The 18,840-nt window shown below is 64.8% G+C and overlaps 5 protein-coding genes across 9 annotated transcripts; 3 read left to right on the forward strand and 2 right to left on the reverse strand.

The window, feature by feature from the left end:
• The first annotated feature begins 960 nt into the window (after nt 1-960).
• On the forward strand, nt 961-7,816 carry BCAR1 (BCAR1 scaffold protein, Cas family member). Of its 3 annotated transcripts, none has more exons than XM_021535206.3 (7): nt 961-1,121; nt 1,941-2,630; nt 3,836-3,997; nt 4,235-4,339; nt 4,747-5,895; nt 6,086-6,175; nt 6,511-7,816. In XM_021535206.3, exons 1-7 carry the CDS (start codon nt 1,110-1,112, stop codon nt 7,024-7,026), a joined length of 2,724 nt encoding a protein of 907 aa, XP_021390881.2. In that variant the 5' UTR covers nt 961-1,109; the 3' UTR covers nt 7,027-7,816. The 3 variants fall into 3 exon arrangements, with proteins under 3 accessions (XP_021390881.2, XP_085445823.1, XP_031361684.2); XM_085589697.1 differs by having other exon boundaries at nt 1,095-1,166; XM_031505824.3 differs by lacking the exon at nt 961-1,121 and having other exon boundaries at nt 1,866-2,630.
• Nucleotides 7,817-8,246: 430 nt separating this feature from the next.
• Nucleotides 8,247-9,807, reverse strand: LOC110472999 (D-lactate dehydrogenase, mitochondrial). Of its 2 annotated transcripts, XM_021535208.4 has the most exons (4): nt 9,189-9,807; nt 8,962-9,074; nt 8,552-8,693; nt 8,247-8,470 (listed from the first exon to the last, which is right to left on the reverse strand). In XM_021535208.4, exons 1-4 carry the CDS (start codon nt 9,300-9,302, stop codon nt 8,291-8,293), a joined length of 549 nt encoding a protein of 182 aa, XP_021390883.4. In that variant the 5' UTR covers nt 9,303-9,807; the 3' UTR covers nt 8,247-8,290. The 2 variants fall into 2 exon arrangements, with proteins under 2 accessions (XP_021390883.4, XP_021390882.4); XM_021535207.4 differs by having other exon boundaries at nt 8,247-8,693.
• A 119-nt stretch (nt 9,808-9,926) lies between these two features.
• LOC110476244 (chymotrypsinogen 2) lies at nt 9,927-12,911 on the reverse strand. Its single transcript, XM_077786226.2, has 7 exons — nt 12,016-12,911; nt 11,791-11,894; nt 11,605-11,684; nt 11,413-11,491; nt 10,726-10,906; nt 10,194-10,327; nt 9,927-10,120 (listed from the first exon to the last, which is right to left on the reverse strand). The coding sequence occupies exons 1-7, from the start codon at nt 12,080-12,082 to the stop codon at nt 9,947-9,949; spliced, it is 819 nt and encodes a 272-aa protein (XP_077642352.1). The 5' UTR covers nt 12,083-12,911; the 3' UTR covers nt 9,927-9,946.
• On the forward strand, nt 12,747-14,932 carry LOC144247036 (chymotrypsinogen 2-like). Its single transcript, XM_077786227.2, has 7 exons — nt 12,747-12,843; nt 12,965-13,068; nt 13,175-13,254; nt 13,368-13,446; nt 13,953-14,133; nt 14,532-14,665; nt 14,739-14,932. Exons 1-7 carry the CDS (start codon nt 12,777-12,779, stop codon nt 14,910-14,912), a joined length of 819 nt encoding a protein of 272 aa, XP_077642353.2. The 5' UTR covers nt 12,747-12,776; the 3' UTR covers nt 14,913-14,932.
• Nucleotides 14,933-15,226: 294 nt separating this feature from the next.
• LOC110476269 (D-lactate dehydrogenase, mitochondrial) lies at nt 15,227-18,631 on the forward strand. 2 transcript variants are annotated; one of them, XM_021541078.4, is made up of 11 exons: nt 15,235-15,670; nt 15,785-15,897; nt 16,166-16,307; nt 16,389-16,530; nt 16,798-16,957; nt 17,035-17,234; nt 17,313-17,441; nt 17,728-17,855; nt 17,934-18,024; nt 18,112-18,223; nt 18,297-18,631. In XM_021541078.4, exons 1-11 carry the CDS (start codon nt 15,557-15,559, stop codon nt 18,460-18,462), a joined length of 1,497 nt encoding a protein of 498 aa, XP_021396753.2. In that variant the 5' UTR covers nt 15,235-15,556; the 3' UTR covers nt 18,463-18,631. The 2 variants fall into 2 exon arrangements, with proteins under 2 accessions (XP_085445826.1, XP_021396753.2); XM_085589700.1 differs by having other exon boundaries at nt 15,227-15,670; nt 16,166-16,530.
• The last annotated feature ends 209 nt before the right edge of the window (nt 18,632-18,840 follow it).

Below are 18,840 nucleotides of genomic sequence, written 5' to 3' on the forward strand. Positions count from 1 at the left end.
TGTGCCCCCATGCGTGCCTGCCACAGCTCCAGCTGCAGCCGTGACCTGCCAGACTGCTCCCAGCTCTCTGCAGATGATGGCAGGGACTGTGGTACAGCACGCAGTGATGCCAAACCCAGCCTTACCAGCTGTTGGGGTGCAGATTGTGGCCATGTAGCCAGGCCATTTGAACAGGCCAGACAGGCTGCTGTGGTGTGCCACAGGTACTGTGGTGTGCCCTGTGTGCCAGGTGTCCCACGTGTGCCAGAGTGTGCAATGTGTGCCATGGTATGCTACATGTGCCAAGGTGTGCCATGTGAGCCATAGCACCTACACTACCCATCACCTTCCCCTTGTATCCCCCTGCTATTACACACCACCCCCATTACACCCCAGTACACCTCAGTACACCCCAGAACTCCCCAGTGACCTGTTAGCCTTTATTGCACAACCATTGCACACGTGTTACACACCCGCTAACCTTTAATGACCTTGTACCATTTCACACCTATTGCAGAGCCCGTTTCCTTCATTTGCACATTGCATACAGCCTTTGTTACACACCAAGTGCAGGCTCACTACAACACCTGCTGCACACGCTTCAGTGCACACCTGTTGCACGCCTGTTCCTCTCCCCTTACCCTTTGTCGCACTTGGTCACAAACCTTGGCCAGTGTCACACCCCCTTGGCCAGTGTCACACCCCTTTGGCCACTGTCCCACCACTTTGGCACCTGTCCCACCCCCTTGGCCAGTGTCACACCCCCTTGGCCAGTGTCCCACCCCTTTGGCCGCTGTCCCACCCCTTTGGCCGCTGTCCCACCCCTTTGGCCGCTGTCCCACCGTTTCACTCCCCTCACCCTCACCTCACGTCGCTCACCCCAGCCCTGTGCCCGCCCCGCCCCTCACGGGCGGCCCCGCCCCTTTCCCGCCCATCGGGCGTGGCCCCGCCCCCGGGCGGGCTCAGCCAATGGGGGCGGGCGGAGCGGCCGGGCCGGGCGCGCGCGGCGCTATAACGATCCCTACGGCGCCGCCGCCGCCCGCGCGCCCCGGCCCCGCCGCCCCCGGCCCGGCCCGGCCCGGCCCCCGGCCCCCGGCCCCGCACCCGGCCCGGAGCGGCCCCGCGGGAAGATGAACTACCTGGTGAGCGGGGGCACGGGGCAGGGCACGGGGCGTGTGCGGGGACAGGTAGGGCGCGGGGGAACGGCTGCTGGGGGGCCCTGCTGGAGGAGGAGGAGGAGGAGGAGGAGGAAGGCCTCAGCCCCCGCACCCTCGGCCCGGGCACGGCCTCTCCCGTGCGGCCGATCCCACTGCCGTGACCTTGGCCGGGCTCCCCCGCTCCGAGCCGGCCGGGCCTTGCCTGCCCCCCTCCCTCCCGGCGGGTCAGGGCGCTGCGGGACTCGCGGGGCCCAGCGGGGCCGGGGGCCTCCCCAGGCCTCCGCCCCACCGGGCGGGGCGGCACCGGCGGCGGGCAGGGCCGCGGGGCAGCGGGAGTCCGGCCCTGCCGTCCCGGGCGAGCCGCGGCCCGTCCCGCCGCCGCGGCCCCGAGCAGCGCTGGCAGGTGCCGCCGGGGCCCGGCTCGGGGACCCCGCGGGGCGGAAGGGGCCCGGGACCGACGGCGGGTGCCGAGCGACGGCCACGGCCGCGGCTGACTCACCGCCCCGGCACTTCCTCCCAGCCGGCGAGGGAAGGGGCGGGAGAGGCAGAGGAGGCCCCCCGAAACCGGGGAGGCGGAAGGGCCCGGCCCCTTCCCAGCACCTCCTCTGGGAAGGGTGGGTTTTGCTCCAGCGAGGATCCCGCGGTGGCCGGAACGGGGAGCTCCAGCTGGCGGGAGCCGAGCGGCGAAGCCCCCGGCCCGCGGGGCTCCGTCCCGGTGCTGAGCTGCCGCCCCGCATCGCCGGGATGACGCCCCACCGGCCGGCGGGGCCCGGCTCACCGCCCCGGCGCGGGGCTCTCTTCCAGAACGTGCTGGCCAAGGCGCTGTACGACAACGTGGCCGAGTCCCCGGACGAGCTCTCCTTCCGCAAGGGCGACATCATGACGGTGCTGGAGCGCAACACGCAGGGGCTGGATGGCTGGTGGCTCTGCTCGCTCCATGGCCGGCAGGGCATCGTTCCCGGGAACCGCCTCAAGATTCTCGTGGGGATGTACGACAAGAAGCAGCCGCAGCAGCAGGCGCCTGCCCCGGCACAGGGGCAGGCACCACCGCAGCCATCTGTACCCCAGCCGGCTCTGCCCTTCCACCACCAAGGGGGCTACACCCCGCTGTCATCTGCCTCGCAGTACACCCCCATGCACCCTGCTTATGGCCCCCAAGGGGACAATGTCTATCTGATGCCAGTCCCCAACAAGGGACAGCAGGGTCTGTACCCGGGCTCAGCACCCACTGGACAGTTTCCTCCTGCCCCAGCTAAGCAGCCTTCCACTTACCCGAAGCAGGCACCTCCCCATACCTTCCCAAACCCCAGCCAAGAAATCTACCAGGTTCCCCCCTCCCTGGGCCAGGCAGCAGAGGCGTACCCAGGGGGCTCTGCCAGTCCCCCCCAGGATGTCTACCAGGTTCCTCCCTCAGCTGGTCAGGCTCAAGAAATCTACCAGGTGCCACCGTCATTGGACATGAGGAGCTGGGAAGGGCACAAGCCCCAGGGAAAGGTAGGATGGCGAGACTGGAGTGGGAGTGTGTTGTGTTTGTGGGGTGCTCTGTGGTCCAGGGGTACAAGTGGGTGGCAGAGCTTGGGCTTCTCAGCTTGCTACGCTTGGAACAGGCAGCCTATGTGCCCATTGCTGGGGTTGTGTGGGTATCTTTGCCCACACTGCTGGCAGGAGTGGGTGCACTGGAGAGTCCCTGCAGTGGCTGAGGTGCCCTGGTTGGTGGGAGCTATCCCTCTTGGGGCTGGCACAGCATTCAGCACTCTGGTCCTTGTGGTCTCTTATATGGGCTCTGCTGGTATCACCCAGGGCATGGCAGTGTGTTTGGTATGGGCACAGAGTGTTGGTAAGCCAAGAGCTATTTTGGAATGCCAGGTGTTGGAGCTGTGGAAGGAGCTGTGGTACCCAGCACAATGCTGTGAGATTTTGTTCCTCCTGGGAGCGTGCACAGGAACAGACAGGCAGTGCCAGCATTTCCTGACTGTGCCAGGCAGCCTGCAGTACTTGCTAGGTACACTGGTGAGGGACGGGTGAGCCACCAGGCTGTCCCCAGCATGGAACCTAACGGCTCCATCCTGGACACCAGCCTGCTTCTGGCTCTGCCCCTATCCTGGCACGTCATCCCCGGGAAGAGGAGTGAGGTGCTTTCAGTATCGTGTTTTCCAGGAAGGCTACTCCAACTCATACCCCTGGGAAGCAGGCAGTGAGGGGAGGGAGCTGCCAAATCACAGCCAGGGCACAAGGAACATCCGAAAAGGAAGAAACCGGCCCAACACCTCAGCCCTCCTTGGCATTGGTTGGGCAGGGTGCCATTACCCTCTGGGTTTGGTTATTTTCCGCTCTGGTGTCACCATGAAACGACCCGTTCAGGCACAGAGCTGTGGGTCGGGAGGGATCTCCGGCGCTGGCAGACCCCAGCCCATGCCTGGATCGGCCGTTGCTCTCTGCGTGCCACGGCTGTGCCGGCCGGGCTTTGTCTCTCGCTGAGACTCTACGCCGCTATAAATAACCGGTGATATCATCCCGGCACCGCCGCAGCCCGGCCGGGGAGCGCCCTCCCGTGGCACCGGGCACACCCTAACTCCAGGCAGCCCGGTACGGAATCCAGCAGCCGTGCTCTCTCTGGCCCCGTTGCCGGGTTTTGAGGGAATGATGCAGGGTGGGAGATGCTCAGTAATGCCCACATCATGTCTTTTCCCTCTTTTCAGGTGCTGGTGCCCACCCGTGTGGGCCAGGTGTATGTCTATGATTCCCCCAAGGGTGAGCAGGTTGAGTACGATTTCCCTCGCCACCTGATCTCCACGGGCTCCCAGGAGATCTATGATGTGCCACCTGTCCGAGGAGGGGTCCCGAGCCAGTTCAGCCAGGAGGTGAGGCTGCTTGGGATGTCAGGGGGACATTTCTGTTTCTGCTCTTAAGAATTGGAGATCATCCCCAGGTCACTATGGATCTCCAGGTCACTGCCTGAGATCCATACCAGGCTAAATTGCACCCACAACTATACTTCATGGACCTCAGTGCTGCTTCTGAGCACCTCAGCTGGTCCCTGAGGGGAGGTGGGTGGCCGCACCATCTCTGACACGTCATCCTGTGTTCCCCCTCTCCAGGTCTATGACACTCCTCCCATGGCAGTGAAGGGTCCCAATGGGCAGGACCCAGGGCAAGAGATCTACGACGTGCCCCCCAGCGTGGAGAAGAACTTGCACCAAACTGTAAGTGCTGCTGGGAAGCTCCCAGCTTTGTGTAAGAATGGCAGACAGATTTTTACACGGAGAAAAGTAATTTACTAGATCAGTCTCCCCAGAGATGTGGTGATGTCCCTGGCACTGGAGGCTTTCAGAATGCCAAGGAATGGGTTGCTGGATGTTCACATCCAGGGGATTAGGTTGGACCAGATGATCTTTCAAAGTCCCTTCTAACCTGGGCTGCTTTATGATTTTTTGCTTCCTGTCCCAAAGGGCAGGGGCACCCCTGGGGTGCATGGCTTCATCCCAGGGCCATCTTGAATGCTCAGTGCTGTCACTTGCATGCTCTGCAGCTTGGGGCAGCCAGCCTGCATCTCCACACCTACCCCAGGCTGCCTCTCCCTGCTGACAGTGCCACTGCTCTGCCCTTGCAGGTGTACGATGTCCCCCCCTCAGTGAGCAAGGACGTGCCTGATGGCCCAGCACGGGAGGAGACCTACGATGTGCCACCCGCCTTCGCCAAGCAGAAAACCTTCGACCCCTCCCGCCACCCCCTCATCCTGGCCCAGCAGGAGCCCTACTTGCCAGAGGATGTCTATGATGTGCCCCCGACAGCTGGGAAAGGTGCTCCTGAGCTGCCACTCTCCCACGAGATCTATGATGTGCCCCCCAGCCTCAAGAAGCTGGGGGGATCCACCTTCCCCTCCCAGGAGGTGTATGATGTGCCCCGGGACCTGCACGCCCCAGGCAAGGGCTCTGTGGACACGGAGGGCGAGTACATCTACGACGTCCCACCACAAGTAGACCGCGAGGCCAAGGGTGCTGATGCCAAGCGCCTCTCGGCTTCCAGCACAGGCAGCACCCGCAGCAACATCTCCACATCCTCGCTGGACGTGGTGCCTGTGAAGGAGCCGGCTAAGGGAGCCGGCAAGGAGTTCTCCCTGGACTTGGATGCCGCCATGGAGACACTGGCCAAGCTCCAGAGTGGCGTCAGCAGCGCTGTCTCCTACCTCATGTCCTTTATCAGCACCAACTGGCGCAACCCCGAGCACATGGAGGCCAATGCTGCCAACATCCGTGGGGCAGCCGACGGTGTCCGGACAGCCCTCCGGGACCTGCTGGAGTTTGCCCGGGGGGCAGTGGGCAATGCTGCCCAGGCCTCTGACCGTTCCCTCTACACCAAGCTCAGCAAGCAGCTACAGAAGATGGAGGAGGTCTACCAGGCCCTGGCAAGGCATGGCCAAGCGCTGGACGCTTGCCACTGGGCTCCCAGTGCTCTGGCCAGCAGCAAGCTGGGCACAGATGACTTGGAGCACTTCATCATGCACTCACGTGGTGTTCCTGATGACACTAAGCAGTTGGCTTCCTTCCTGCATGGCAATGCCTCCCTTCTCTTCAAACGGACAAAGCCGGTGGTGGAGAGTGGTGGCCATGGGCCCCCTCACCCCTCCGACAAGGCCAGCAGCATCCAGTCACGGCCCCTGCCCTCCCCTCCCAAGTTGCTGGCCCAGGAGTCACCTGACGGGCCCTACGAGAACAGCGAGAGCGGCTGGATGGAGGATTATGACTATGTCCATCTCCAGGTGGGCATGGGTATGGGGGCTGCTTCCCACAGGGAGCCTTTATGTCTCTGTCACAGGGGGAATTAGGCAGCTCTGCTTCTGCCTATGTTTTGCTCTTACCCTCCAGCTTGAGGGCTTTGTGGACCAGGGCAGGTGGAGGCTCTCTGGTAAGGCTGATGTTACTGACCCCTTCCATGTCATGCCCCTGCAGGGCAAGGAGGAGTTTGAGAAGACCCAGAAGGAGCTGCTGGAGAAAGGCAACATCATCCGGCAGAACAAGGACCAGCTGGAGCACCAGCAGGTAAGGGCACTGGGGCCTGCAGGTGGGTGCTGCTGTGCACAGGGCCCTGTGTCTTGCTTCTGTTGTAACCTCTGCTGCTGGTCTGACCACAGCCTTCCATGGATGTTCTCATATTGTGTTCTACCTTGCCTTTCATACCAGTGCTATGCCAGTAAAGAGGGGAGTAGGCACCATGATCCCAGAGAGGAGCCTGGCATGGCTGTCCTGGGTCTGGTGCTGTCTCTCACTGTGTTCCCTGGGGCTGGTGGCCCATGGCCACCTGTGCTGGTGGCTCCATGGAGGGGAGCAGGTGCTGGATCAATGGCCACCCTGCCCCACGCCTGTCTCTCCCACAGCTGAAGCAGTTTGAGCGGCTGGAGCAGGAGGTGACGCGCCCCATCGACAACGACTTGTCCAACTGGAGCCCCCCCCAGCACTACAGCCCGGCGCGGGGTGGTGGGACACTGTGTCCTGCTGACCGCCAGCTCCTCCTCTTCTACCTGGAGCAGTGCGAGGCCAACCTCACCACGCTCACCAACGCTGTTGATGCCTTCTTCACTGCTGTCAGCACCAACCAACCTCCCAAGATCTTCGTGGCCCATAGCAAGTTTGTCATCCTCAGTGCCCACAAGCTTGTCTTTATTGGGGACACGCTGTCCCGCCAGGCCAAGGCCCAGGACGTCCAGCACAAGGTGATGCACTACAGCAACCTCCTCTGTGAGATGCTCAAGGAGATTGTGATGACCACCAAGGCTGCTGCCCTTCACTACCCATCTCCTTCTGCCTCCAAGGACATGGTGGAGCGTGTCAAGGACCTCGCCAACAGCACACAGCAGTTCAGGATGGTGCTGGGCCAGCTGGCAGCCATGTGATGGCCTCAGAACCACTGTCCCCTCTCTCTGGTCCCCATCCCTAGACATACATTTCCCTCCATGCAAGTCCTCTCCACCTGGTGTAAGCAGACATGTACATAGAGACTCCCACATGCACCGGGGGGCTGGGGCTCTGTGGGAACAGAGGTGAGGGGCTGCAGCCATCATACCCCTTCCTCCTCCCTCTGGCCAGGGGCCAGGAATGGTTTGAGCTGTGCCCATAATGAAGCAAAGCTGGGAGATGGATCTATTTCCATTCCTTCCCCACTCTCCTCTCTCCATACAAAACTGGCAGCCAGTTCTGGGCTGAAGGGCATGGGGCCATGTCCCTGGTGAGTCAAGGATGTGGCTGGCAAATTGAGATGCCCTTTGTGGCTGCTGTGCATGCTGTGGCTGCTCTGCTCTCGGGAGGACTCTACGGTGCACTCTGGAGAACTCCATGGTGGCCAGGAGATTCTAACGGTGTGGAAGCCATCCTCTGTGATGGTGGGACAGAGTGACAGAAATGGGTTGTACTGTCCCCTTGTGTGCTGGAGGCTGGGGATAGGGGTCCCCATGGGGTTTAGGGGTGGTGGGGAGCCGCTGGGGCAGGAAGGGGCTAACTTGTGCGTTCTCACGTCTCGGGTTGTGCTACAGTACCAGCTATAACTGAAACGTGAACCAAAATTGGTGCCTTTTGAACACAGGGGAAGCTTCCGCTGGTTCCCGGAGCTACCACATGGCAGCTTGGCAGCCCCCTCAAAACTTGGCCCCAAGTCCCTCAGCAGTATAAAGACTTGCCTAGAAAACACCCCTTATCTCCTGGGTATCTGTGTGTGCCTGCTGTGGTGAGGGAGAGGCCTTGTGGCAGGGCTGGGGAGATCCTGCCCTCCTAGAAGATCTTCTATGCTTTGGAGACTGCTGGTGCATGGAGGGATGATGGGACACAAGGGATGGGCCTAGGAAGGTTGGGGGGAAATGAGGATTGGGGGTGGCAGGGCAAGGCACTGGGGCCACATGGCCCCAGAACCAGTATGAGTGTCCCTTAGCACTGTGCCAGGGGCCATGGTCACCATGGGACCTATGGGTTTGGTGTGGCAGAGAGGATGGTAGCACGTGATACCAAGCATTCCTGGTCCTGGCTATCCATCCCTTCCAAAACCTCAGGAACCATGGCAGCCTCAGTCCTAGAGGTACCTCTGCTGCTGCCCTGCAATCACCACACCTATGGACACGCCACAATCCACAGCTCAAGTCTCTTCTCATCACCACACCCTACATTATGTCACCCCAGCCCCATGACTGCCCCCACACCCACGGTACCGACAGGGAACCAGAGCCCGGTGCCACGCAGGTGCTTATTGAGGGCCTTGCGGGTGACACCGGGCTCCACGGTCACCGAGAAGTCCTCGAGGCTCAGCTCTGCGATGGCGTCCATGCGGCTCAGGTCAAAGCAGACACCACCCTGGCACAGGGGCACCTGAGAGTCTGGGCACGGCCGGGCACCGAGAGCCCCTGGGGGCCAGAGGTGCCGGGGAGCCGATACCTGCACGGCATTGACGCCTCCTTCCAGGCCGGTACCGGTGCCAAAGGGCACCATGGGCACCCGGCGGCGGTGACACAGGGCTGCCAGCTCCTGCACCTGCCCCACCGCCTGGGGCCACACCACGGCGTCCGGGGGGGCACAGCTGGGGGACAGGCAGCACCACTGACCGACTGACTTCACCGCCTCAGCCTCCCTCCGCATGGCCCTTCCCCAGCCTGGGACTTGTCACAGGGCCCTTCCCTTCCCCTCGGCCCCTTGTCCACCCAAGTATTTCCCATCCTCGGGCCCGGCCCCTCCCCTGTGCCCCTTCCCCTTCCAGTGGCTCCTGCCTTCCCCGGTCTCCTCCCTTCCCTGTGCCCCTTCCCACGGTCCTTCCCCTCCCCAGGGCTCCCGGCTCCGGGGGCACTCACGGGTGCATGGACTCATCGTGGCCGTGCTGCTCCCGCACCGCGGTGGCCGTGGAGACATTGGGGGTCCCGACCACGGCCCTCAGGGCCTCCACGAAGTCAGGGGGCAGCGGGGGCTGCGGGGGCAACAACGGGGACGCGTCAGGGATGCCCTGGGGAGGGTCTGGTCGCGGGCACGAGGCCAAGTGGCCGCGTCAGGACCTGAGTGGCCCTTGGAGCCCCGGCCCCACCTTGGAGCAGCAGCTGCGGCGCCCCAGGGCTGCCGCCAGCGCCAGCACCCTCCGCAGGGCCATGTTGCAACGGGACAAGAACGGGAACACGGGAACTGCACAGGACCGGGACATCGCCCTCCCCCGCAGCCTGTCCGTCCCTCCCCCACACCGACACCTTAAGGTGGCTCCAGCCACACGCGGCTGTGGCCCTGGCGGAGGGACCTGCCTCCCACCAGTGCCTCTGCTCGTGTTCCCGTGCTGTCCCCTGCCCGGCGCACTCACTGCATTCACCGCGGCCCCACCCTCACGGTGTCCCCATGCCTGCTCAAGTGTCCCAGCAGCTGCTCAGGGCTCCATGACCCCATAGGAGACCACACGTCCCCACGCTCCTCCCCGCCCAGACAGGAGTCACCGTGTCCCCCCGTCCATCTGTCCCCATCCTCGGTCAGGGGTCCCCATGCCCCCTGTCCCTCTGTTCCCATGCGCAGCCAGGTTTCCCCATTCAGGCACAGGAGTCACCGTGTTCCCTGTCCATCTGTCCCCTTTCCCAGCCAGGTGTGCCCATGTCCCCCTGTCCATCTGTCCCCTTTCCCAGCCAGGTGTCCCCATGCCGCTCTGCGCTCCTGGACAGGTGTCCCCATGCCCAGAGAACTGACCCCAGCCCATGCCCCATCCTCAGCCGGGGCTCTCCCGGCCACCCGCCTGCCCCGTGCCCCGCTCCCGTCCGTCCCGGCACGGTGACAAGGACACCAAGTGTGCTCCGGGGGTTGCAGCGTTTATTGCAGGCCTCCGTTGGCCTCGAGGATGGAGTCGATCCAGTTGCGGAGCTTGGTGACGCGGGCGTACACGCCGGGCGTCTTGGTGTCGCAGGTGCTGCTGCCCCAGGAGACGATGCCCACCAGGTTCCAGGCGCCGTCCCTCTGGCACACCAGCGGGCCCCCGGAGTCGCCCTGCACGGGGCAGCGGGTGAGCGCCGGGGCGGGGCCCGGGGCCGCGGCGGCAGCGGGGGCCGGGGGCACGTACCATGCAGGAAGAGGCTCCGTCGGCGCCGGCACAGACCATCACGTCGCGGATGCGGAAGCCCCAGAACTCCTTGCACTGGGCGTTGGTGAGCAGGGGCACAGCCGCCTGCTGCAGCACCGCCGGCGTGTCCGAGGCTGCGGGGAGCGGGGGGCGTCAGCGCCGCCACCGGCACCGGGAGCGGACCGGGAATGGGGAAAGGGCTGGGACGGGGAGGGCGGGACGAGGAGGACAGGACCGCGATGACGGTGGAGATGGGGACAGGACTGGGTCAGCGTTGGGGATTGGTGATGGGAATGAGGGATGGGACTGGGACAAGGATGGGGATATGGGAACGGGATGGAGATTCAGATTCAGATTTGCATGGGGATCTGGATGGATGGGAGATTGACATGAGCGTTATGATTCAGATGAGCACAGGGACTAGCCATATGGATGAGGAAGTGGACAGGAAAGACAGCGGACAAGGACGGGGATGGGTATTTGGATGAGGCAGGGGACAGGAATGGGGATGGGGACAAGAAGGTGCAGTTACCGCTGGAGTCAGTGAGCCCCCAGCCAGTGGTGACGCAGGTCATTCCCCCCGGGAATTCGTCAGTGGCCGCGGGCAGGCAGACGGGGGACACGCGATCCGACAGCTGCGCCGGAGTGGCCAGTTTGATCAGGGTGATGTCGTCGTGGATGGTCAGCATGTTGAACCTGGGGTTCTTGAAGACCTGAAGCACGCAGCACGGCTCTCAGCACCTGCAGCCCCTGCCAGCGTGCCGGGCACTGGACACTCCACAGGGATCAGCAGGGACCTTGGGGACCAATGGGAACCCTGGGGGTGGCTCCTGTGGATCCCATGATGGAAGGGTGTCTGCGTTGCAGGGCTCAGTCCCTGGGACGCTGGGAGCAGGGACGCCCCAGGTCACGTCCCCTGCCCTGTGATGAAATGGACCCTGAGGCCTGAACCCCTATCCCTTGGGAGCTCCGGGGAACATGGGGACATCCAGGGGACCTGACCTGAGGGATGAGTGGCAGCAGGGACACCCAGGGGATTGCAGTGCAGAGATGTGGGACACCATGGACAGCCCAGGGAACCCTGACCCTCGGGATAAGCGGAACTGGGGCCTCCTCAGGAACACAAACCCCAGGACAAGGAGGACCCGGACATAAGCCCCCAGGCCGCCCGTGGTGGCCGCGGGATCCCGCAGGCACACGGACCCCGCCCTGGAGGTACCTTCTCGATTTTCAGTTCCTGCTGATCAGGCCCGGGTGCGTCCTGGTCGTAGGCGCCCACCACCACGGTGTCGGTTTTCCTGGGCACAGGCAGGCACTGAGCACGGGACACCGGCACGGGGACCGCGGGTTCCCTGGGCACCCTGTGCCCGTGCCCAGCCCCGGCCCGGCCGGCAGCAGAGCCGGTGCCTACCTGACGCCGCAGTGGGCAGCGGTGACCACCCAGTTCTCGCTGATCAGGGACCCGCCGCAGAAGTGGAAGCCGTTGTTGCGCTGGCGGGGAGAGCCGCCCTCAGCACCCGGCACCGCCGCCGGCGTGCCCCGTGCCCGGCCCCCACACGGCACCCAGCCCTGCCCCCGGCCCGCCTCGGGCTCTCACCTGGAGGGACACCTGCCATGGCCAGGACCCTGGCACCGCCGCCTCCCCGTTGACGATGCGGTTGTAGCCACGGATGACGGGCGGGATGGCGGGCACGCCGCAGTCTGCGGGGCACAGGCGGCCGTGGGACGGCGGCTCCGGCCACCCCGGCCCCGTGTCCCCAACCCACCGCTCCCGCCCGCCCCACCCCGAGCCCGCCCTGCCAAGCCCCACCACCCCACGCACTCTCAGGGACGGTGGCATGGGCAAAGCCCGCCAGCGCCAGGCAGCTCAACACCCACAGCAGAGCCATTGCCACTTTGCGAGGACAGACCTGCCTGACACCTGGTGACTCTTATATGCACCCCTGGCCACCTCCCACTGCCGCTGGCCTTGCCACCGTGGCCTTGGGAGATAGTGTGGTGGCTGGAAATTCTCCAGGAAATAGCCTGGGAGCATCGCACCTGGAGCCTTTATCCTTGGATATGGCTGTGGGGCAGTACTGGCCTGGACTAAATGCCGTCTTTAAATGTGCTTGGACTCATTCCAGTTGGCCCATGTCCTTCATAATTGGGGTCCTAGAGCTGGACACAGCACTGCATGCATGGTCTCAGCATAGTGGAGTAGAGGAGCAGAATCCCCTCCCTTGACGTGCTGCTCAGGTTGCTGCAGTTGTAGCTAAAGATATAGTGGGGTTTTCTGGGCTGCCCGCACACTTTGTCATGGAGTGGTGGACTTTGGAAAGACCACAGAGTTCTTCTAGGGCTGGGTCTGCAGAGCCGTTCCAGGCTACCACTCAGATAGGGGTCCATATAGAGGTCCAGGTGCCTGGGACACCAAGGTGTTGGATGCGAAGGTTCCAGTACTGGCAAGATGCCGATGGCACCATATCTGCTGCCACACTATCTCCCAAGGCCACGGTGGCAAGGCCAGCGGCAGTGGGAGGTGGCCAGGGGTGCATATAAGAGTCACTAGGTGTCAGGCAGGTCTGTCCTCGCAAAGTGGCAATGGCTCTGCTGTGGGTGTTGAGCTGCCTGGCGCTGGCGGGCTTTGCCCATGCCGCCGTCCCTGAGAGTGCGTGGGGTGGTGGGGCTTGGCAGGGCGGGCTCGGGGTGGGGCGGGCGGGAGCGGTGGGTTGGGGACACGGGGCCGGGGTGGCCGGAGCCACCGTCCCACGGCCGCCTGTGCCCCGCAGACTGCGGCGTGCCCGCCATCCCGCCCGTCATCCGTGGCTACAACCGCATCGTCAACGGGGAGGCGGCGGTGCCAGGGTCCTGGCCATGGCAGGTGTCCCTCCAGGTGAGAGCCCGAGGCGGGCCGGGGGCAGGGCTGGGTGCCGTGTGGGGGCCGGGCACGGGGCACGCCGGCAGCGGTGCCGGGTGCTGAGGGCGGCTCTCCCCGCCAGCGCAACAACGGCTTCCACTTCTGCGGCGGGTCCCTGATCAGCGAGAACTGGGTGGTCACCGCTGCCCACTGCGGCGTCAGGTAGGCACCGGCTCTGCTGCCGGCCGGGCCGGGGCTGGGCACGGGCACAGGGTGCACAGGGAGCCCGCGGTCCCCGTGCCGGTGTCCCGTGCTCAGTGCCTGCCTGTGCCCAGGAAAACCGACACCGTGGTGGTGGGCGCCTACGACCAGGACGCACCCGGGCCTGATCAGCAGGAACTGAAAATCGAGAAGGTACCTCCAGGGCGGGGTCCGTGTGCCTGCGGGATCCCGCGGCCACCACGGGCGGCCTGGGGGCTTATGTCCGGGTCCTCCTTGTCCTGGGGTTTGTGTTCCTGAGGAGGCCCCAGTTCCGCTTATCCCGAGGGTCAGGGTTCCCTGGGCTGTCCATGGTGTCCCACATCTCTGCACTGCAATCCCCTGGGTGTCCCTGCTGCCACTCATCCCTCAGGTCAGGTCCCCTGGATGTCCCCATGTTCCCCGGAGCTCCCAAGGGATAGGGGTTCAGGCCTCAGGGTCCATTTCATCACAGGGCAGGGGACGTGACCTGAGGCAGCCCTGTTCCCAGCGTTCCAGGGACTGAGCCCTGCAACGCAGACACCCTTCCATCATGGGATCCACAGGAGCCACCCCCGGGGTTCCCATTGGTCCCCAAGGTCCCTGCTGACCCCTGTGGAGTGTCCAGTGCCCGGCACGCTGGCAGGGGCTGCAGGTGCTGAGAGCCGTGCTGCGTGCTTCAGGTCTTCAAGAACCCCAGGTTCAACATGCTGACCATCCGCGACGACATCACCCTGATCAAACTGGCCACTCCGGCGCAGCTGTCGGATCGCGTGTCCCCCGTCTGCCTGCCCGCGGCCACTGACGAATTCCCGGGGGGAATGACCTGCGTCACCACTGGCTGGGGGCTCACTGACTCCAGCGGTAACTGCACCTTCTTGTCCCCATCCCCATTCCTGTCCCCTGCCTCATCCAAATACCCATCCCCGTCCTTGTCCGCTGTCTTTCCTGTCCACTTCCTCATCCATATGGTTAGTCCCTGTGCTCATCTGAATCATAACGCTCATGTCAATCTCCCATCCATCCAGATCCCCATGCAAATCTGAATCTGAATCTCCATCCCGTTCCCATATCCCCATCCTTGTCCCAGTCCCATCCCTCATTCCCATCACCAATCCCCAACGCTGACCCAGTCCTGTCCCCATCTCCACCGTCATCGCGGTCCTGTCCTCCTCGTCCCGCCCTCCCCGTCCCAGCCCTTTCCCCATTCCCGGTCCGCTCCCGGTGCCGGTGGCGGCGCTGACGCCCCCCGCTCCCCGCAGCCTCGGACACGCCGGCGGTGCTGCAGCAGGCGGCTGTGCCCCTGCTCACCAACGCCCAGTGCAAGGAGTTCTGGGGCTTCCGCATCCGCGACGTGATGGTCTGTGCCGGCGCCGACGGAGCCTCTTCCTGCATGGTACGTGCCCCCGGCCCCCGCTGCCGCCGCGGCCCCGGGCCCCGCCCCGGCGCTCACCCGCTGCCCCGTGCAGGGCGACTCCGGGGGCCCGCTGGTGTGCCAGAGGGACGGCGCCTGGAACCTGGTGGGCATCGTCTCCTGGGGCAGCAGCACCTGCGACACCAAGACGCCCGGCGTGTACGCCCGCGTCACCAAGCTCCGCAACTGGATCGACTCCATCCTCGAGGCCAACGGAGGCCTGCAATAAACGCTGCAACCCCCGGAGCACACTTGGTGTCCTTGTCACCGTGCCGGGACGGACGGGAGCGGGGCACGGGGCAGGCGGGTGGCCGGGAGAGCCCCGGCTGAGGATGGGGCATGGGCTGGGGTCAGTTCTCTGGGCATAGGGACACCTGTCCAGGAGCGCAGAGCGGCATGGGGACACCTGGCTGGGAAAGGGGACAGATGGACAGGGGGCCATGGGCACACCTGGCTGGGAAGGGGGACAGATGGACAGGGAACACGGTGACTCCTGTGCCTGAATGGGGAAACCTGGCTGCGCATGGGAACAGAGGGACAGGGGGCATGGGGACCCCTGACCGAGGATGGGGACAGATGGACGGGGGGACACGGTGACTCCTGTCTGGGCGGGGAGGAGCGTGGGGACGTGTGGTCTCCTATGGGGTCATGGAGCCCTGAGCAGCTGCTGGGACACTTGAGCAGGCATGGGGACACCGTGAGGGTGGGGCCGCGGTGAATGCAGTGAGTGCGCCGGGCAGGGGACAGCACGGGAACACGAGCAGAGGCACTGGTGGGAGGCAGGTCCCTCCGCCAGGGCCACAGCCGCGTGTGGCTGGAGCCACCTTAAGGTGTCGGTGTGGGGGAGGGACGGACAGGCTGCGGGGGAGGGCGATGTCCCGGTCCTGTGCAGTTCCCGTGTTCCCGTTCTTGTCCCGTTGCAACATGGCCCTGCGGAGGGTGCTGGCGCTGGCGGCAGCCCTGGGGCGCCGCAGCTGCTGCTCCAAGGTGGGGCCGGGGCTCCAAGGGCCACTCAGGTCCTGACGCGGCCACTTGGCCTCGTGCCCGCGACCAGACCCTCCCCAGGGCATCCCTGACGCGTCCCCGTTGTTGTCCCCGCAGCCCCCGCTGCCCCCTGACTTCGTGGAGGCCCTGAGGGCCGTGGTCGGGACCCCCAATGTCTCCACGGCCACCGCGGTGCGGGAGCAGCACGGCCACGATGAGTCCATGCACCCGTGAGTGCCCCCGGAGCCGGGAGCCCTGGGGAGGGGAAGGACCGTGGGAAGGGGCACAGGGAAGGGAGGAGACCGGGGAAGGCAGGAGCCACTGGAAGGGGAAGGGGCACAGGGGAGGGGCCGGGCCCGAGGATGGGAAATACTTGGGTGGACAAGGGGCCGAGGGGAAGGGAAGGGCCCTGTGACAAGTCCCAGGCTGGGGAAGGGCCATGCGGAGGGAGGCTGAGGTGGTGAAGTCAGTCGGTCAGTGGTGCTGCCTGTCCCCCAGCTGTGCCCCCCCGGACGCCGTGGTGTGGCCCCAGGCGGTGGGGCAGGTGCAGGAGCTGGCAGCCCTGTGTCACCGCCGCCGGGTGCCCATGGTGCCCTTCGGCACCGGTACCGGCCTGGAAGGAGGCGTCAATGCCGTGCAGGTATTGGCTCCCCGGCACCTCTGGCCCCCAGGGGCTCTCGGTGCCCGGCCGTGCCCAGACTCTCAGGTGCCCCTGTGCCAGGGCGGTGTCTGCTTTGACCTGAGCCGCATGGACGCCATCGCAGAGCTGAGCCTCGAGGACTTCTCGGTGACCGTGGAGCCCGGTGTCACCCGCAAGGCCCTCAATAAGCACCTGCGTGGCACCGGGCTCTGGTTCCCTGTCGGTACCGTGGGTGTGGGGGCAGTCATGGGGCTGGGGACAGTTATGGAGGTCTGGGGATTCCTTTAGGCACGGGCCTTGTGGGAATGTTGGGAGTGATATGGTGTCCACAGGTATGCTGTGCTCCCAGGGGTGCCAATGTGAAAGGAATTGCCATGGCCCCATTGCTCTTGGGGATGCCCATAATTTTGCTGCAGTTGAAGTCACAGTGGTGTCCATGTGGGAATGGACACCATCCCACCTGCTTCCCCTGCCCGTCCCCTGCTTGCAGACCCTGGGGCAGACGCCTCGCTGTGTGGCATGGCGGCCACGGGCGCCTCGGGCACCAACGCGGTGCGCTACGGCACCATGCGCCCCAACGTGCTCAACCTGCGCGTGGTGCTGCCGGACGGGCGCCTGCTGCACACCGCCGGCCCCGGGCGCCAGCCCAGGTGGGCGCTGGGAGGCCGGGGGTCTGTGCTGGGCTGGCCATGTGCCACGTGGCCGCCTGCTCACCAGCTCTGTGCAGGAAGCGGGCGGCCGGCTACGACCTGACCTCGCTCTTCGTGGGCTCTGAGGGCACCCTGGGCTTCCTGACTCAGGCCACGCTGCGCCTGCACCCGCTGCCCGAGGCCACTGCTGTCACCATCGCCTCCTTCCCCGGCGTGGGGGCGGCCGTGGCTTGCACCGTCCAGGTGCTGCAGGCCGCTGTGCCTGTGGCCCGTATTGGTGAGTGCTCACAGCCAGAGGTGGGACTGGGGATCCAGGTGCTGGTGCTGGAGCTCAACACTCCCTCCTTCCACCCAGAGTTCCTGGATGAGGTGATGGCAGATGCCTGCAGCCGCTTCAGCGGGATGGGGCTGCCCGTGGCAGCCACGCTCCTCCTGGAGGTGCACGGCTCCCGGTGTAGCCTGGCTGAGCAGCAGCAGCAGATGGGTATGGCCTGGAATAGGAGGAGGAGAGGGGACCAGCAATGGATGCTTGGGATGGGGACCAGGAAGACACTAGGGTGAGGGAGGGGTGATCTGGGGATCTGCTGAGGGGCTCATGAACATGGGATAGGGGGGACTAGGGGTGTCACAGGGTGGTAGACGGGGACCAAGAGACAAGGGACAGAGGAACCGGGAGTATCCCAGGATGTGGGATGGGTCTCCAAGATGGGTAAGGGCTGGGTGCCTGGGGGTGCCGTGGGTCGTACCCCAGAGCTCCTGGTCACCATCAGAGGAGATCGTGCAACAGAACGGCGGCTCCAGCCTGGCCTGGGCGGAGGGGCTGGAGGAGCGCGAGCAGCTCTGGTCCATGCGCCACAATGCCTGGTACGCTGCCCTGGCCCTGCGGCCCGGCTGCCAGGTGAGGCACAAGGATGGGGATGATGGCAGCAGTGCCCATGGTGCTCTGAGTGCCACAGCTCTGCCCTCCCTGACCCAGGGCTACTCCACGGACGTCTGTGTGCCCATCTCCCGTCTGCCTGACGTGGTGGTGGAGACCAAGCAGGACCTGCAGGCCTCCAGCCTCACCGGTCAGCAGGGCCACAGCCCCCTGGGACAGAGGGGGTTGGGGGGCCACCATCCTCCATGCCACACCCATCTGACCCGTGGACTTGCAGGACCCATGGTGGGACATGTGGGTGATGGCAACTTCCACTGCATCCTTGTCTTCAACTCTCAAGACCCGGAGGAGGCCCAGCGCATCCACGCCTTCACCCAGCGCCTGGGCAGGTGGGGCCAGGGTGCTCTGGGGGGCTGGGACTGGATACAGAGATCCCATCTCCTGTTCCTCCCTGTCCCACAGGCGGGCACTGGCAGCCGGGGGCACCTGCACCGGGGAGCACGGTGTGGGGCTGGGCAAGCGGGCACTGCTGCAGGAGGAGCTGGGCCAGGAGGGCCTGGACACCCTGCGCTCCATCAAGGCTGCACTTGACCCCCACAACCTCATGAACCCCGGCAAGGTGCTCTGAGGGGGAGCACCAGCACTGAGCTGGCACTGGGGAGCCTCAGCCCCTGAAGTCAAGGCCAGGGTGGCCATGCTGCCCTGCAGTGCCACTGTGTGTGTCCTTACAAATCCCCCCATCCCCACTTCTGGGGATCAGGGATTCTCAAACCCCCAATAAAGCCTTTGGACTCACACTATCCATGTGCTGCAAAGTTGTTTAGGGGGATAGGACCCTCCAGCCCCTTCCCAGGATGCTCCTGACAGCACACACAGGGCAGGGCATCGTCAGGGTCCCACCTCAGTCACTTCCCCTGAGCTGCAGTGCTGCCGGTGCCAGGTGGGAGCTCCGTGGGACCTGCTGAGCACTACTGTGGCCATCCCCACATGGCAAGCACAGAGAAGT

This window comes from Lonchura striata, chromosome 11 (genome assembly GCF_050655825.1).
Source record: "Lonchura striata isolate lonStrDom1 chromosome 11, ASM5065582v1, whole genome shotgun sequence".
Taxonomy (NCBI): Eukaryota; Metazoa; Chordata; class Aves; order Passeriformes; family Estrildidae; genus Lonchura; species Lonchura striata.

What these genes read in the sequence shown, in the direction of transcription:
- BCAR1 (XM_031505824.3), top strand. Translation starts at nt 1,881, where the DNA reads ATGACGCCCCACCGGCCGGCGGGGCCCGGCTCACCGCCCCGGCGCGGG. An exon ending in GGCACAAGCCCCAGGGAAAG is followed by an intron (nt 2,631 to 3,835) that starts GTAGGATGGCGA and finishes CCCTCTTTTCAG; the next exon opens with GTGCTGGTGCCCACCCGTGT. An exon ending in ATGACTATGTCCATCTCCAG is followed by an intron (nt 5,896 to 6,085) that starts GTGGGCATGGGT and finishes ATGCCCCTGCAG; the next exon opens with GGCAAGGAGGAGTTTGAGAA.
- LOC144247036 (XM_077786227.2), top strand. Translation starts at nt 12,777, where the DNA reads ATGGCTCTGCTGTGGGTGTTGAGCTGCCTGGCGCTGGCGGGCTTTGCC. An exon ending in CATGGCAGGTGTCCCTCCAG is followed by an intron (nt 13,069 to 13,174) that starts GTGAGAGCCCGA and finishes TCTCCCCGCCAG; the next exon opens with CGCAACAACGGCTTCCACTT. An exon ending in AGGAACTGAAAATCGAGAAG is followed by an intron (nt 13,447 to 13,952) that starts GTACCTCCAGGG and finishes TGCGTGCTTCAG; the next exon opens with GTCTTCAAGAACCCCAGGTT.
- LOC110476269 (XM_085589700.1), top strand. Translation starts at nt 15,557, where the DNA reads ATGTCCCGGTCCTGTGCAGTTCCCGTGTTCCCGTTCTTGTCCCGTTGC. An exon ending in GGCCCCGGGCGCCAGCCCAG is followed by an intron (nt 16,958 to 17,034) that starts GTGGGCGCTGGG and finishes AGCTCTGTGCAG; the next exon opens with GAAGCGGGCGGCCGGCTACG. An exon ending in TGTGCCTGTGGCCCGTATTG is followed by an intron (nt 17,235 to 17,312) that starts GTGAGTGCTCAC and finishes CCTTCCACCCAG; the next exon opens with AGTTCCTGGATGAGGTGATG.
- LOC110476244 (XM_077786226.2), bottom strand. Translation starts at nt 12,082, where the DNA reads ATGGCTCTGCTGTGGGTGTTGAGCTGCCTGGCGCTGGCGGGCTTTGCC. An exon ending in CATGGCAGGTGTCCCTCCAG is followed by an intron (nt 11,685 to 11,790) that starts GTGAGAGCCCGA and finishes TCTCCCCGCCAG; the next exon opens with CGCAACAACGGCTTCCACTT. An exon ending in ACGGAGCCTCTTCCTGCATG is followed by an intron (nt 10,121 to 10,193) that starts GTACGTGCCCCC and finishes TGCCCCGTGCAG; the next exon opens with GGCGACTCCGGGGGCCCGCT.
- LOC110472999 (XM_021535207.4), bottom strand. Translation starts at nt 9,302, where the DNA reads ATGTCCCGGTCCTGTGCAGTTCCCGTGTTCCCGTTCTTGTCCCGTTGC. An exon ending in GCCGCAGCTGCTGCTCCAAG is followed by an intron (nt 9,075 to 9,188) that starts GTGGGGCCGGGG and finishes TTGCCCCCGCAG; the next exon opens with CCCCCGCTGCCCCCTGACTT. An exon ending in CACGATGAGTCCATGCACCC is followed by an intron (nt 8,694 to 8,961) that starts GTGAGTGCCCCC and finishes CCTGTCCCCCAG; the next exon opens with CTGTGCCCCCCCGGACGCCG.